This window comes from Erythrolamprus reginae, chromosome 12, assembly GCF_031021105.1.
Source record: "Erythrolamprus reginae isolate rEryReg1 chromosome 12, rEryReg1.hap1, whole genome shotgun sequence".
Taxonomy (NCBI): domain Eukaryota; kingdom Metazoa; phylum Chordata; class Lepidosauria; order Squamata; family Dipsadidae; genus Erythrolamprus; species Erythrolamprus reginae.
In genome coordinates this window covers 30,725,593-30,743,203 of record NC_091961.1, presented here as the reverse complement: position 1 = coordinate 30,743,203, position 17,611 = coordinate 30,725,593, and the positions used below count along the sequence as shown (strand labels likewise).

At 44.0% G+C, this 17,611-nt stretch overlaps 1 protein-coding gene across 1 annotated transcript in view; it reads left to right on the top strand.

The window, feature by feature from the left end:
- The window catches only part of POU2F3 (POU class 2 homeobox 3), a 72,371-nt gene extending 64,428 nt beyond the window's left edge, over positions 1 to 7,943 (top strand). The window contains exons 7-13 of the mRNA XM_070765169.1: positions 101 to 283; positions 1,892 to 2,033; positions 3,348 to 3,484; positions 3,571 to 3,732; positions 5,334 to 5,391; positions 5,746 to 5,878; positions 7,841 to 7,943. Of these exons, the coding sequence (XP_070621270.1) occupies positions 101 to 283; positions 1,892 to 2,033; positions 3,348 to 3,484; positions 3,571 to 3,732; positions 5,334 to 5,391; positions 5,746 to 5,878; positions 7,841 to 7,880 (855 nt within the window). The 3' untranslated portion in view covers positions 7,881 to 7,943. The remainder of the gene's footprint in view (positions 1 to 100; positions 284 to 1,891; positions 2,034 to 3,347; positions 3,485 to 3,570; positions 3,733 to 5,333; positions 5,392 to 5,745; positions 5,879 to 7,840) is intronic.
- Positions 7,944 to 17,611: the final 9,668 nt, after the last annotated feature.

Sequence of the window (17,611 nt, the reverse complement as noted above, 5' to 3'; positions counted from 1 at the left end):
GTATAAGGGCAGACTAGATGGACCAGGAGGTCTTTTTTCTGCCGTCAATCTTCTCTGTTTCTATGTAATGACAATTCCACAACGGCTTCCATTTGAACAGGCAGTGGGGCGCGCTGGGCATCCTGGGTCCTCGTTGGAGCCTCACCTGGAAGCCCCACAGCACCTACAGGTGGCCAAACACTTGCCTTCCTCCATGGCAACAGATGAAGCCAACGATTTGGAAGAGCTGGAGAAATTTGCCAAGACTTTTAAGCAGAGGCGCATCAAACTGGGGTTTACGCAGGTGAGAGGGGGATCTCAGGCCAGCTGGAAAATTCAGCTACAGGGATGTGGGAGGGGGGAACCATTTCTGCTCCCACCTGTAACAGTGCAATGGCACCAGAAGGAAGACTTTCAAGTCTGTTCTACGAGCAATAAATTGTTATTCTTCTTTTCTCCTCTCCTCTTGTCTCCACTCTTCTCCTTTCTTCTCCTCTCCTCTTTCTTCTCCTTTCCTCTCCTCTCCTCCCTTCTCCTCTCCCCTCCCCTTCCCTAACCTTCCCTCCCCTCCTCCCCTCACCTCTCTACTCTTACATCCCACCCCACCCAGTAGTGGGTTCTAAAACCTGTTGCTACTGGTTTACACTCACATGCATGCCCAATGCTTCTGTGCAGAGGCATCCCAGGCAAATGGGAAGAGCCTACCACCACCACCACTACCAGTTCTAAGAACCGGGCTGAACCAGGAGCAACCCTCTGCTCATCCCAACCCATCCCATCCCATCCCACTCTACTCTACTCTACTGTACAATACACTACACTACACTACACTACACATTAAACTACACTACACTTCACATTAAACTACACTCTACACTACACTACACATTAAACTACACTCTACTCTACTCTACACTACACTACACATTAAACTACACTCTACTCTACTCTACTCTACTCTACTCTACTCTACTCTACTCAATATCAGTAAAACACATATGGAAAAGAGGGCCAAATTTCCACTCACAGAAGTACACCCATAGTCTTGATTTTTTGGAACTTTTCTGTAGATGCGACTGGCCAAGCCTTTGACTCTGCTTGAATTGAGTTCTGTACATTTCCTTCTTCCCTTCCCTTTATTTATTTATTTATTTATTTATTTATTTATTTATTTATTATTTAGATTTGTATGCCGCCCCTCTCCGCAGACTCGGGGCGGCTCACAACAAAGTGAAAACAATTTACAACAAATCTAAATTACTGTTTAAAAATATTTTTAAAAACCCTTCCTTTCCTTTCCTTTCCTCTTCTTTTCTTTTCTTTTCTTCCTTCCTTCCTTCCTTTATCCTTCCTTTCCTTCATTCTTTCCTTCCTTTCTTCCTCCTACCCTCCTTTCCTTCCTCCTTTTTTCCTGTCTCAACTAACTTTTATTTCCTTCCTCCCCTCCTCCATCCCTCTCTTTCTTTCTCTTTCTTTCTTTCTTTCCTTCTTCCTTCCTCCTTTTCTTCCTTCCTTCCCTTGCAATCGTAAACGACCTGTGGATGAATCCGCAAAGAACTTTATTGTACAAACATATATATAATTTGTTAATTCCTAATTAATTTTTCACTTATTTAGTTGGGTTTTTTTCTCATTTGTAACCACACGCTCCTTAGAAAGATAATTGTGGCTTTGCAGTATTATAACAGCGAGTATAATTAGCAGACTGTAGTTAACCCCATTACATCATTCTGTTACAATTATGTGTTAACAGCATAACTAATATTTAATGTGCTCAAAAAGAAGATGGCCCTGGATTTAAGATGATTCCCCTGCGAAAGGAACAGGATAAACAGAACCCTATGCAATATATTCAGCCAATAAACCCAAGGTCTCACTCGCCCAGGTTTCTGACTTCTCCTCCTCTCCATAGGGCGACGTGGGTCTAGCTATGGGGAAACTCTACGGAAACGACTTCAGCCAAACCACCATTTCTCGCTTTGAAGCTCTCAACCTGAGTTTCAAGAACATGTGTAAGCTAAAACCACTCCTGGAGAAGTGGTTGAGTGATGCAGGTATGATTGAAAGGTGGAAGGTCTTAAGCATAAAACTCATCAGGAGAAATTATATGAACTCAATCTGTATAGTCTGGACTCTAGAGCAGGGTTTCCCAACCTTGGCAACTTGAAGATATTTGGACGTCAAATCCCAGAATTCCCCAGCAAACCTTTTTTGGTTTGTGTGCCAAAAGCGGGTATGAGGGCGTGCATGTCAGTAATGGGCAGCCAAAATTCTTACTGCCACACTGTGGGTGTGGCTTAATGGTCATGTGACTGGGCAGGAGTGGCTTGTCGGCCATGTGAGCAGGTGGGAGTGGCTTGAACAATCGTCATCGTTCAAGTGAACTGTTAATTCCTCAACTTACAACCTTACCAGTGTTGCTCACTGGGGTGACAATCTGCTTCGTGTTTCCCACGCGCTCCTTCGTGGGTCACCCCCCCCCACCTCAGGATGGGTAGCTAGGTGAACGGGTGCTGCCAGAAGCACAAATGCTGCCAGTGCCGCTTCCACCCACGCCTTGGCCGCGTGAGGCTGTAAGGGAGCCAGGCAGGAGAGAGGGAAGCTCGTCCAAGGCCAGGAAGGAGGAAAGAGGAAAAAAGCAAGGAGCGCAGACACAGCAGCAGGGGAAAAAGGAGAGCCGAGCCAAGACCAGTAATCCAGGAAGTGACAGCCGCCGATCAGCTGGAGCTGTGCACGAATCTTCATTTCTGCCGGTGGAACTGCGTTCCACCCCGTCCTGCCTGCTGCCCACCCCTGGAACATGTGCCCACATCCCTTTCCCTCCCATGCTTGTGCAACCTTGTGCTTCCCCCTGCTCATGCGCACAGGTGTTATCGAAGCCTGGTATTTGAAAAAAAAACCAATATTTTTTTACCCTCCCCTTTTTCCAAGGAAGCCTTTGGAGCCCGGGGAGGGTGAAACATGAGCCTATTGGGCCCACCAGAAGTTGGGAAACAGGCCATTTCCGACCTCCAGAGGTCCTCCAGGGGGTAGGGGAAGCTGTTTTCGCCCTCCCTAAGCATTGAATTATGACTGTGGGCACTCGTGCATGAACTATAGTGAGTGTGCATGCTCTTTCAGCACCCGAGGGAAAACAGGTTCGTCATTACTGGTCTAGAAGATGCCCACCTTCATAAACTTTAGGACTTTTGCTGAAACATTGTGTTTAACAGTCCAGAACAATACACAATGACAGACCCACATCTGCCCTTGGTAACGTTCGGATGGAACGAAGGGTGACTCTTCCCAATAAAATTACATCGAGCGAGTTGGCAAAATAAAAAATAATAAAATTAAAAACCGGCTTGCCTCTTCTCCCCACCCCACAGAATCCTCCCCCATGGACTCGTCCGTCAGCAGCCCGAGTTCCTACCCTTCCGTCAGCGAGATGTTTGGGCGCAAGAGGAAAAAACGAACCAGCATCGAGACCAACATTCGCTCCACGCTGGAGAAACGCTTCCAGGATGTAAGCACGTCTGTCCGTTCCTTGCGGGGATTGATGGCTCCGCTCTCTCCTTCCGTCAGTTCTTACTGTTGGCTTTCTCTCAGCAGAACCCCAAGCCCAGCTCGGAGGAGATCTCCCTGATTGCAGAACAGTTGGCCATGGAGAAAGAAGTTGTCCGCGTTTGGTTCTGCAACCGACGGCAGAAGGAAAAACGGATCAGCTGCCCGATGCCCTCCCCCATCAAATCACCCCTCTACAACTCCAGACTGGTAAGGGAGGATGGCTGGGCTCCATTTTTCTCTAGGAAGGAGAGAGGGAAGGGAAGGGAAGAAAAAAGGAAGGAAGGAAGGAAGAAAAGAAGAAAGGAAGAAGGAAGGAAGGAAGAAAGAAAGAAAGAAAAGAAGAAAGAAGGAAGAAGGAAGGAAGAAAGGAAGAAAGAAAGAAAGAAAGAAAGAAAGAAAGAAAGATAATGGGAGGGAAGGAGAGTGGGAGGGAGGGAGGCAAGAAAGAAAAAGAAAAGATAACATGAGGCAGGGAGGGAGGGAGGGAGGAGGTGGGGAGGAAGAAAGAGAGGGAAGGAGGTAAGACAGAAAAAGAAAAGATAACGGAAGGGAAGGAGAGAGGGAGGTGGGAGGGAGAAGGAGGGGGAGGCAAGAAAGAAAAAAGAAAAGATAATGGGAGGGAAGGGAAGAACTCAGTTCAAAACCAGAGACCAGCTTAGAACCTCAACCTATCTCATCATCAGCTGGGAATGAGATGAAGACCTCCGTCAGTCATTTCAGGAGCATAGAGGCTTCCAAACATGGCAACTTTAAGACTTGTGGACTTCAACTCCCAGAATTCTCCAGCCAGCACATACTGGAGACCCCCTGCTCTGGAACCAAGGTCTTCAAACCTGGCAACTTTAAGACTTGTGGACTTCAACTCCCAGAATTCTCCAGCCAGCACATACTAGAGACCCCCTGCTCTGGAACCAAGGTCTTCAAACCTGGCAACTTTAAGACTTGTGGACTTCAACTCCCAGAAGTCTTAAAGTTGCCAAGGTTGAAGACCTCTGCTTTAAGAACCCAAGTGAAACTGTCATCAAGAGAAGAACTTGGTAGACCAGAAGGGAGTTCCCCCTATCCTCTTTCCCCCATACACACCTGTTCCAGGTGTGATATGAGTTCCCCAGCCAACGTGGCTCCGTCTCTCAAATTCCTCAACAGCTTGCCAGCAAGAAGGGCTCCCTCTTGGCTCTGAGTCACTAGAAGTCCTACAACCTTTCTTTCCTGAGTCAATGTCAATGGCATCTTCCAGTGACTCATTCCTGCCTGCTGTTTCCTGCCCATCTTCTAAGAGTTGGGCATCTAAGCAAAACCAACCCATTCCCCCTTCGGTGTCAAATGTTAAAACAGCGCTAACATGCGAATGGATTAAACTACTCTCTTCAACTTACAACTCCGTTGCCTCCATTCCGACTTAACTAGAGTTCATCAAATCATATGGCAAAACGTCCTTCCTGTTAGTGAGATGTTGGATAACCATTTGTCTGAAGTGGTGTAGGGTTCCATGACTAAACAGGGGGTTGGACTAGAAGACCTCCAAGGTCCCTTCCCCTTCCCACTCTTTTGTTGTTGTTGTTGTTGTTCTTCTTCTTCTTCTTCTTCTTCTTCTTCTTTTCCTTCTCCTTCTTCTCCTTCTCCTTCTTCTCCTTCTCCTTCTTCTCCTTCTCCTTCTTCTCCTTCTCCTTCTCCTCCTTCTCCTTCTCCTTCTTCTCCTTCTCCTTCTCCTTCTCAAGGGCAATGTATGAAGCTCAGGACTGGGCAATTTTTAGAGCCCAGAACTTCTAAGAGTCAACCAACCAGATTTATCTCCACCTCTTTTGCAGGTTTCTACCTCAGGATCTTTGGGTTCTCTTTCTGCCCACAGTTCCATGCATGGAGCAGGTAAGTTCTACCAAGAATGGGTCGGGGGCAGGATGGATGGGTGGGTGGGTAGGTGGGATGGATGGATGGATGGATGGATGGATGGATGGATGAGATAGATGGATGGATGGATGGATGGATGGATGACCTCTGTGAAGTTAAACCAACTATTATAACAGTTTCTGGCTGCAGGACTTTAGCAATTATGAGGACACTAATATAGTAAATGTACTTTTCACGGGCAAAAAAATATATAAAAGTGAGTGTGAGAGAGAAAGTTCACACCTTAAAGTTCCAAGCCTCCTCTGACACACACAAACATAAGATGTCTCTTCTGCTTCCTGACTTTTCTTGATGTTCTTCCCTACTTCCTAGTGTCTTCTTCCTGTTCACCTGGCCATGCCAGCCGGTCCTCATCACCTGGTGCAGGACTTCACAACAACAATCCCAGCATGTCTCAGAGTAACTCCAAAGTAGCCATCAATTCGTCCAGTTTCAACTCTTCTGGGTAAGGATGGAGGCTGCTACATGGGTACCTCTACCTACAAACGCCTTTACTTATGAACTTTTCTAGATGAGAACCAGGTGTTCAAGGTTTTTTTCATAGAGTCATAGGGTTGGAAGGGACCTCCAGGGTCATCGGGTCCAACCCCTTGCTCACTGCAGGATTCACTAAACCATCCCAGAAAGGTGACTGTCCAGTCTCTGCTTGAAGACCTCCAGTGAAGGCGAGCTCACCACCTCCTGTGGCAAACTGTTCCGCCGGTTTATCACCCTTACTGTTAGAAAGTTTTTTCTGATATCTAATCTAAATCTAGTCCCTTGCAGTTTCATATTTGCCTCTTCTCAAGAACCATTTTTCCACTTACAAACCCGAGCCTGCAAAACTGTATTATTATTATTATTATTATTATTATTATTATTATTATTATCATCATCATCATCATCATCATCATCATCATCATCATCATCATCATTACATCAGTACAACACATCAAACGAGATCACTATGCTGCATTTCATATTTCATCACCAGTCGGGCGCTTCCCAAGCACCTAGGACTGCGTGATGTAGCGGCGAATTATGTTTGCCGATCCCAGTAAAGCGGCCTTTTGCGATTGACAGGTGGAGATTTCGTCAATTCCGATGGTTTTCAAATGTCCGCTGAGATCCTTTGTTACTGCACCCAGCGTGCCAAGTACCACTGGGACCACTTTCACGGGCTTATGCCAGAGTCGTTGCAGCCTGATTTTTAGATCTTCATATTTCACTAATTCCTCTAGCTGCTTCTCCTCAATTCTGCTGTCCCCTGGGATTGCGATGTCGATGATCCATACTCGACATCGCAATCCCATTATTATTATTATTATTATTATTATTATTATTATTATTATTATTATTATTATTATAGAATGTTGACATTTCCTTGAATGAAATGCAAAACAATAGATAGGAAGGCACGGATTATAGGTGACCCTTCTGAATTTGTTTCCTGCCATTGAATGATTCAGAACTATTTTTTTTTTATTTATTTTTTTCCAATACACAATAATACACAATGAAGGTCATAGAGGATATAGTAGAGAAGAAATACGAGATATAGGAGAGACTATAGGACAGGGGATGGAAGTCACTCTAGTGCGCTTATGTACGCCCCTTACTGACCTCTTAGGAATCTGGAGAGGTCAACCGTGGATAGTCTAAGGGTATCTAAGGGAAAGCAAGTAGGATGCTTGGCTGCATAGCCAGAGGTATAACAAGCAGGAAGAGGGAGATTATGATCCCGCTATATAGAATGCTGGTGAGACCACATTTGGAATACTGTGTTCAGTTCTGGAGACCTCACCTACAAAAAGAGATGGACAAAATTGAACGGGTCCAAAGACGGGCTACAAGAATGGTGGAAGGTCTTAAGCATAAAACGTATCAGGAAAGACTCCATGAACTCAATCTGTATAGTCTGGAGGACAGAAGGAAAAGGGGGGACATGATCGAAATATTTAAATATGTTAAAGGGTTAAATAAGGTCCAGGAGGGAAGTGTTTTTAATAGGAAAGTGAACACAAGAACAAGGGGACACAATCTGAAGTTAGTTGGGGGAAAGATCAAAAGCAACATGAGAAAATATTATTTTACTGAAAGAGTAGTAGATCCTTGGAACAAACTTCCAGCAGACGTGGTAGATAAATCCACAGTCACTGAATTTAAACATGCCTGGGATAAACATATATCCATCCTAAGATAAAATGCAGGAAATAGTATAAGGGCAGACTAGATGGACCACAAGGTCTTTTTCTGCCGTCAGACTTCTATGTTTCTATGTTTCTATGTTTCTATCTATCTTGGTGGGTGGGGAGACCCGGCCATTCCATGCCAGGCATCATTGCCCACTTGGCCCCCATCCATCGTTTGCCTTGAGGTGTTCACTTTCCCGAGAAAACAACTGAAGTGCTGCCTTTGTGTCTTTCAGATCGTGGTACCGATGGAACCAGCCTACTTACCTCCATTAAAGCATCACTAGGGAAGAACGTCCATCGCTCCTGGTTTTGTTTTTTCCTCTGTAGACCCAAAAATGAAAATATATATATATTGAGGGAGACGTCAGCTCTTTCCACGCATGACTCCTCCGGGAAGAGTTCCTTCAACGTTTGGCACATTGGCATAGATGATGACTTTGAGCAAGGCCAACTCTCCCGTCGATCGACGCAAACCGAACTCTCGTAGAGATTCCCAGCTACAAAACGGGACCCTCTCTCGACCCGAGAGAGGGTGGTGTGTAGCGTGTATATGTGCATCCCCTTATGTGCAGCCCACCAACTTGCCAGCATCTTCTGCAAAAAAAAAAGAAAAGATGTCCCTTCTTGTAGGCCCAAAGAGGCCCTTGAGGATTCCCTAATCTGAGCCAAAGTTGCCCAAATTATTTCATTTTAAGGACCGTACGGTCCACTGGAACCCTTGTTCCTCTTTGGGAACAAAGCCACGATGCCCCTCGGGCGCTGTGAGGCGCATCTAATGTTATCTACTCGACATTTTGAAGTGTATTATTTTTAGCAAAGGCCGGGTGGGTGGGTGTGGGGAAGGGGTCGTTCGTTCTGCAGGTCTATCAGGGTGGGAATCCGTCATCCAGGTGAAGGTTGAGAAGCCAACAAGGTGGAAAAAAACAAGGCAACATCTGTAGTCTTCCCAAGAGATGGCACGTTGGGATTCTGGGATTCCTGCAGGGCAGAAATGTGGAGATTTTAAGGCCCCCTCCCAAAATAAAAACATTTGCTTTTCTAGTGTTTTGGTAGGGTGGGGTTGTAGAATAAGCTGTATAGGTCTTGCACGGACTTCCACCTTGCTTCTCAGCAAACCCTGGTTACCGTATTTTTCAGAGTATAAGTCGCACCTTCGTTTTTGGGGAGGAAAATGGGGAAAAGAATCTGCTTACCAGATGTTCATCTGGCTGGTGTCCTTAGCCAGCACATTATTTTATCCCCTGGTTAGGGCTTTTAAAAAATCTTATTTGGAAAGATTAACAATGAAAGAGCTTGCAAGCCAGTAAGAGCTGGGAACATTGTTAGAACCTGGTTAGGGCTAGGAAGAAAAATTCTGAGCAAATAGAGCAATGAAAAAGAAAACTGCTAAAACTTAGGACTTGGAAAACATTCTTCGTGGAGAATAACAATGAAATATCTTGCAAGCCGGTAAGAGCTGGGAACATTGTTAGCACCTGGTTAGGGCTGGAAAGAAACATTCAGAACAAGTAGAACAATTTAAAAAAACCTACAAAGACAGAGTTTGGAAAACATTATTCACAGAAAGTAACTGAAAGAGCTTGCCAGCTGGTAAAAGCTGGGAACATCATTAGCACCTGGTTAGGACTGGAAAGAAACTTACTCGGAGCAAGTTAAAGTAATGAAAAAAACTCTGGAAAGTCTTAGAGCTTGGAAAATATTTTTAGCAGACAGTAACAATGAAAGAACCTGCAAGATAAGAGCTGGGAAGATCATTAGCACCTAGTTAGGGCTGGGATGGGGAAAGCTTCCCCCCAAAAAGCTGCATTCAGAGTACAAGACCCTCCTGAATTTTCAGCCTCTTTTACTGAAAAATGTGGTAGATGGCTGGCTTTTCATGCGCAGTGCTTAGAACGCAAGGAGGAAATTTTAAGAATCAACCTCGGCGCTTCCCTGGAACAATGGCCACGAGAAAGCCGCGTATTTTACTCAGCAGTGGGCTGCAACCAGTTTAACAATTGGTTCGGAGATTGTGTGCTTTGTATGCACGTCTAACGTGTTTCCACGCAGCAATTTGAAGCTCAGCTGCTTACCTTCTAAAACAGTTCCGGTAAGTAGAAAAAGCAGAGGCGTGGAAATCAGCTGTGCCATGCAAAACAAATTGATTGATCGATTCAGATGGCTTTTCAGACCCACTTTCTTTTAAAGGAAGGAAAAACTTTGGATGCCACCACATTTAGGCAAAGTGTAAAGTTCAGGCATCTGAGTTTTGCGAATCAGGGAGCCAGGGAGCCAGAATCAGGGAGTTCCTACTCACTCCTGCTACCGGTGCGATGCGCATGTAGTTCTGGATGACTAGCGGGCAGGTGTGTCCCGAGAAAATTTTGCTTCTGTGCATGCGCAGAAAGCAAAACTTTGAAAAAGGATGTGCACGAGAGAGCGAGTTTGGCAATATTTCCGCATGCACGGAAGCAAAAATCACCAAAATCTCTCTTGCACACACAAAAATCGCCAAAACCTCTGTTGCACACACAAAAATAGCCAAAATCTCTCTTGCACACACAAAAATAGCCAGAACCTCTCTTGCACACACAAAAATCGCCAAAATCTCTCTTGCACACACAAAAATAGCCAAAACCTCTCTCGCACAACTTTGTTTCCTGTGCATGCACAGAAGTAGCCCGTACCAGTAAGAAACCCAATAATGCTGTATATGTGTGTTTGTGTTTGTCTACCTTTCAGCACTCAGGTTGTTGGTGCAGTACTCTGCGCCATTCCTGTCACTGCGGTGTCACTATTTTCCTGCCAGTCTCCAGTGGCCTGATCTCAGGTTGCCTTCTCTTGATTCGCAAGAAAACTTTTGCAAGAGGTCTCGATCCAACGCTACCCATCCGATGTCATTTTAACAGGAGCAGATTAATAAATTTCTGCACTTGCCTTGAATGCAGTCCTTGGAGTATTTTATCAACACTTCCAATTGAAGTCTCCCCCACCCCGAGTTTTTTTTTTAATGGAGGGAAGACCATGAACAGGGTTGCCATATTTGGGCTGCAAAAATCCAGGGTTGAATGCCAGCAGGTTCTGGAGAACCTGTAGTAGAAACTTTGAGTATTTCGGAGAACCAATAGAGGAAATTTTGAGTAGTTCGGACAACTGGCAAATACCACCTCTGGTTGGCCCCAGAGTGGGGTGGGAATGGGGATTTTGCGTATCCTTCCTGTGCCAAGCATACCAACACACCTACCAAACCCCACCATGCCCACCAAGTCACGCCCACAGAATTTGGTAGTAAAAAAAAATTTGATTTCACCACTGGAAAATTCCCAGCAATCACACTAGAGGGCAGCAAAGAGTTGCAAAGAACTCTAACCCTTTCTGCTTTCTAAACAATGTTGAAGAAGAGAATGCAGTGGTACCTCTACTTATGAACTTAATTCGTTCCGTGACCAGGTTCTTAAGTAGAACAGTTTGTAAGAAGAAGAAATTTTTCCCATAGGAATCAATGTAAAAGCAAATAATGTGTTAGATTGGGGAAACCACGGGGAGGGTAGAGGCCTTGTTTCCTCCCAGGAGATTCCTAGAGAGGCCCCACGGAGGCTTCTCCTCGCCTTTCCTGGCCCTGTTTCCTCCCAGGAGATTCTAGAGAGGCCCCACGGAGGCTTCTCCCTGCCTTTTCCGGCCCTGTTTCCTCCCAGGAGATTCCTAGAGAGGCCCCACGGAGGCTTCTCCTCGCCTTTCCTGGCCCTGTTTCCTCTCAGGAGATTCCTAGAGAGGCCCCACGGAGGCTTCTCCCTGCCTTTTCCGGCCCTGTTTCCTCCCAGGAGATTCCTAGAGAGGCCCCACGGAGGCTTCTCCTCGCCTTTCCTGGCCCTGTTTCCTCCCAGGAGATTCTAGAGAGGCCCCATGGAGGCTTCTCCCTGCCTTTTCTGGCCCTGTTTCCTCCCAGGAGATTCCTAGAGAGACCCCACGGAGGCTTCTCCCCACCTTTTCCGGCCCTATTTCCTCCCAGGAGATTCCTAGAGAGGCCCCACGGAGGCTTCTCCTCACCTTTTCCGGCCCTATTTCCTCCCAGGAGATTCCTAGAGAGGCCCCACGGAGGCTTCTCTCCGTCTTTTCCGGCCCTGTTTCCTCCCAGGAGATTCCTAGAGAGGCCCCACGGAGGCTTCTCCCCGCCTTTTCCGGTTACAGTTTCGGAGGCTCGGGTTTGTAAGTGGAAAATGGTTCTTGAGAAGAGGGGAAAAAATCTTGAACACCCAGTTCTTATCTAGAAAAGTTCATAAGTAGAGGCCTTCTTAGGTAGAGGTACCACTGTATTTGCAGCTCAGGACTGAACTGTGAAATCATTGGTGATCTTGTTAATGTTGGGGTTTTTTCTTGCAAACATTTCATGACCCAACTAAGAAATGCCCTCAGTACTAACAGTGGGGATTATTTTGGGTTCTCCCAGCACAGGCAGGATAGCCTTAACCATAGGACAATTGTTTTGCGCTCGAAATGCAGAAGGGGTTCCAGATTCCAAAATATACCTGAAATCAATGAGTAATTTGACTTCAAATTAGTAACTAATATTAAAATATAAACCTGGAGAACCATCTCAGTGTTTCTTTACATTATGTACTGAGTGGATTACTTCTTCAATAGATTTTTAAAAAGCTTCTAGAGTTGTTAACCTGATCCTATGCAGCTTCTTCTCAGTCAATCTCACACTACTCACAAGAGCCTAGAAAACTTTTGTCAGACCCATCCTAGACTACTGCTCATCTGTCTGGGACCCATACCACATCTCAGACATCAACACCCTTGAAAATGTCCAAAGATACTTCACCAGAAGAGCCCTTCACTCGTCCACTCGAAACAGAATACCCTACGAAAATAGACTTAACAATCCTGGGCCTAGAAAGCCTAGAACTACGACGCCTAAAACACGATTTGAGTATTGCCCACAAGATCATATGCTGCAACGTCCTACCGGTCAATGACTACTTCAGCTTCAACCGCAACAACACAAGAGCACGCAACAGATTCAAACTTAATATAAACCGCTCCAAACTTGACTGTAAAAAATATGATTTCAACAATCGAGTTATTGAAGCGTGGAACTCATTACCGGACTCAATTGTGTCAACCCCTAACCCCCAACATTTCTCCCTTAGACTCTCCACGATTGACCTCTCCAGGTTCCTAAACGGCCAGTAAGGGGTGTACATAAGTGCACTGGTGTGCCTTTCGTCCCCTGTCCAATTGTCTTTCCTTTCTTTCACTTATCATATATGTTTTCTTTCTTTCATATATCCTCTGCTCTAAGTTCACTTTACCCTTATATATATTACCACATGTCTATTTTCTTCCTATGTATTTGTGTATTGGATGAATGAATGAATAAAATAAATAAAAGGGAGGGAAATATAATAACCACACCAGGATAACAAAATGAATCATGGATCTACTATTGCTTGGATTCGAACCAAGGGTGGGTTGTTCTTACCTGCCTAGCAATGGGCGTGGATCATAACAATTCACACTTGTGCACACTCGCTGTGCTCATGCACACACACACACACGTTCCCATGTGAATTTGGGGAATTTTTTGCTTTATTTTGCTTCCTATGAATGGGTGGAAGCAGAATCTCACAAGGGGATGAGATTTCAGTGAATTTTTACTTCTGTGTATGCGCAGAAGCAAGAAATTGCAGAAATCACACATGCAGGAGATTTTGCTTCCACCTATGCAAAATAAAGTGATTTTTTAAAAAATGATGGCGCTGCACGACGGACTGGCAAAGCCAGCACTGGGCATTTGAAAACCATCGGAATTGACGAAACCTCCATCTGTCAATTGCAAAAGGCCGCTTTACTGGGGTCAGCACACATAATTCGCCGCTACATCACGCAGTCCTAGGTGCTTGGGAAGCGCCCGACTGGTGATGAAATACGAAATCCAGCATAGTGATCTCGTTTGCTGTGTTGTATTGTTGATATAGCAATAACAACAACAACAACAACAACAGAGTTGGTGGGGCCTTGGAGGTCTTCTAGTCCAACCCCCTTCTTAGGCAGGAAAGGAGGAATGGAAGGAGGCAGTGAGGGAAGGGAGGGAAAGGAAGGAAGGAAGGAAGGAAAGAAGGAAAGAAGGAAAGAAGGAAAGAAGGAAGGAAAGAAGGAAGGAAGGAAAGAAGGAAGGAAGGAAAGAAGGAAGGAAGGAAAGAAGGAAGGAAAGAAGGAAGGAAGGAAAGAGGGAAGGAAGGAAAGAAGGAAAGAAGGAAGGAAAGAAGGAAAGAAGGAAGGAAAGAAGGAAAGAAGGAAGGATGGAAAGAAGGAAGGAAGGAAAGAAGGAAAGAAGGAAGGAAGGAAAGAAGGAAGGAAAGAAGGAAGGAAGGAAGGAAGGAAAGAAGGAAGGAAGGAAGGAAGGAAAGAAAGAAGGAAGGAAGGAAAGACGGAAGGAAGGAAGGATTCTGTCAAGGCAGAACAGCTGTGCCACAACCATCTCAGAACAGCTACAGTTCTAGCTAGATGTCCTTCCTTTTCTACAAGTATTTTGGGTATTCAGCACCTGATCCGGCACTCATTCTGCAAAGTGCTTGCACAATAGTGTCACAAGAAAGCTATGGTGCTACTAATTCCTCAGCACAGAAGGAAGGAAACTCGTATCACCCGAGATGCAATCACAGCCAATCTGAAGAACTGCAGCCAGATGATTTTGAAGTGTCATTTGAAAAGAATCTGGTTGGTTTGGACCGGTGATTGAGGGACGTAGTCATTATATAAAGGAAAACAAGACAGCAGAGATGCCAACCATCCAGGTTTCATTTCCAGAAGCTGACATCCACCCGGTGAAACCATTCCACCTTTGTGTCAATCAGTTTGGAGGTTCAGCTGTTCTTCCATTTAGCTGTTCTTAGGGGGTTCAGCTGTTCTTAGGGAGGTTCAGCTGTTCTTAGGGGGTTCAGCTGTTCTTAGGGAAGTTCAGCTGTTCTTATGGAGGTTCAGCTGTTCTTAGGGGGTTCAGCTGTTCTTAGGGAGGTTCAGCTGTTCTTAGGGAGGTTCAGCTGTTCTTAGGGGGTTCAGCTGTTCTTAGGGAGGTTCAGCTGTTCTTGGGGTTTCAGCTGTTCTTAGGGAGGTTCAGCTGTTCTTAAGGAAGTTCAGCTGTTCTTAGGGAGGTTCGGCTGTTCTTAGGGAGGTCCAGCTGTTCTTAGGGAGGTCCAGCTGTTCTTAGGGGATTCAGCTGTTCTTAAGGAGGTTCAGCTGTTCTTAGGGAGGTCCAGCTGTTCTTAGAGGATTCAGCTGTTCTTAGGGAAGTTCAGCTGTTCTTAGGGGATTCAGCTGTTCTTAGGGGGTTCAGTTGTTCTTAGGGAGGTTCAGCTGTTCTTAGGGAGGTTCAGCTGTTCTTAGGGGGTTCAGCTGTTCTTAGGGGATTCAGCTGTTCTTAGGGGATTCAGCTGTTCTTAGGGGGTTCAGCTGTTCTTAGGGGGTTCAGCTGTTCTTAGGGAGGTTCAGCTGTTCTTAGGGAGGTCCAACTGTTCTTAGGGAATTCAGCTGTTCTAACGAAGATCTGCAAACAGACTGGTGTTCGGGGATTTTAGAAATTCTTCAACAATCCACGACAGAGGAGACCATCATAGCTGACTACTAAATCATTTCCTGGATTTGTGATCTTTTTAAATCTTTCAAGGATTCGAGGCTTTCCTAGGTGAGTACCTGGACAAAGGTCAACTCCCCTGACCTGTTAATAATATGTTTTTAAAACAATAAGGAAGGTTTTGGAAATCAAGAAATTAAAGTCATAGAAAGGAAGTTTTAGAACCGAGGACCTAGAGTAAAATAATTGAAACGTCGAGAATAATGACCATAGCGATTTGGGGGAGTTGATTGCTCAACTGATTTCTAGCTGATGAGTTGAACTTCCAGGATGCCCGTATTTCTAGCAAAAAAACCTTGTCATGTGGACCAGTTCTTTCTTCATTCCTCTCTGGATCAGGAAAGGATTTAAGATTGCCCACCAGTGCTCCGTACAATTACTGCTCATGAAGATAGTGCAAGACAGAGGTTTCTGATGGGTTTAGCGTTCTGGGAGATAACTATCTCGCTCAACCCGCTTAAGGATATTTGGATTGCATAATTTCCTTACTAACCACTTTTGAAAATTGCTTTTTAATTGCTTTCCAGCCATTAAGAGCCTTTGAGTCAAGAAGTTTTACAGCCCTGGCTGGATTTCCTTCAATCCTTAGTGAAAGATGTCTTTTACTTTAATTTATTTTAAATTTTATTTTTATTTTTATTCATAAACATTTTGAATACAATGTATTGTCAGGATATATATCATTTAAAAAAGAAAAGAATGGACAAGAGGAATATTAATACATATACTAGTAACAACAGTGATAACATAACAGGATAATTTTGGATGGATTGCTCTTTATATGAGCTTGTTTATAATTCCATTAATTATATTGGCATATTTATAATTGTAAACCGTCTTTAGATTTAATTCATACCTAGCAATAATCTTTCCTTGTGTAATTTCATTTAAAATATAAGCTTAAATACTTTTGGAATGACCATGAAAAATTGAGAATTTTGATTTTGGAATTGTACAAAGAAACAAATGGCCCTGGTGGACTTGAAATAGGATTTTGCAATTAATTAGAATAAACTTCCTGTGGGAGTTTTTTAAAAATCTCTTTAAATAAAGATAGGACGAGGTTGAAGGTTGGATATTAAGGCAAACCACAAGAGACTAGATATTATAATTGAAGGAGAATAACACTTAAACATTGCTAGACGTTATAAAAGAGGAACATAAGATACTGGGCAAGACTGACACAAAACTGAAATGAATTTTAAAATGACAGGTTACAATATTTTTTTCTATTTTGGATTTGCAGTACAGGCTTGCTAAAGCTTTGAAGAATTTGATAACAAGGGACTAAGAAAAAATGAAGGAAAAAAACAAGTTCTAGGAAATTATTTGAAGGGACTAATGATCATCATTGTTGAAAGTGAATGGAAATAATATAAAATTGGTTTATTTGATCAAGGTTAAATTAGATATGTTCTTAACCAATCATGGACTTCTGCTGATCAGGATCAAACAAGGAGATTTTAAGCCCCTGTTTATAGATGATATGGAAAGAAGAGATAACTTGTTTTAATTCAAGAGAAGGAGATAAGTTGTTTATATTTCTTGTGTTGAATGAGGAAATTATTTCTTTCTATATTTCTTTTCCCTTACTGAGTTCTTTTTTTTTTCTGTTCCTGTTCTGTTTCTCCTTGCTCCACTAGTTTGTTTTAGCTTTTACCTTTTTAATTATATCTTTTTTTATCAAAGTACCACAAAACTGGCTATCTTGCTATCTCATATCTGTCTGTCTGTCTGTCTGTCTGTCTGTCTGTCTGTCTGTCTGTCTGTCTGTCTATCATCTAACTATTTCACCTAAGTATTGCAGAGAAAAAAGAGGAGAAGATGGGAGAAATAGGAGAGAGAGAAGGGCAATGGGAGGAAAGCGAGAAGACATTATTGTCTAGATCAGTGCTTCATAACCTTGGCCATTTTAAGATGGGTGGACTTCAACTCCCAGAATTCCTTACCCAGCAGGCTTCATTGTCATTGGACTAATGTGCATATTCTTCCTTCCTTCCTTCCTTCCTTCCTTCCTTCCTTCCTTCCTTCTTTCCTTCCTCTTTCCTTTCCCTTCCCTTCCCTTCCTTGTCATTGGGCTAATGTATATATTATTTCTCTCTCTTTCTTCCTTCCTTCCTTCCTTTCTTCTCTCTTTCTTCTTTCCTTCCTTTCTTTCTTTCTTTCTTTCTTCTCTCTCTCTTTCTTCTTTTCTTCCTTCCTTTCTTCTTTCTTTCCTTCCTTCCTTCCTTTCTTCCCTCCTTCCTTCCTTCACTCTTTCTTCTTTTCTTCCTTCCTTCCTTCCTTCCTTCCTTCTTTCTTCTTTCTTTCCTTCCTTCCTTCCTTCTCTCTCTTTCTTCTGTCTTTCCTTCCTTCATTCCTTCACTCTCTTTCTTTTAGCTACAAGAAC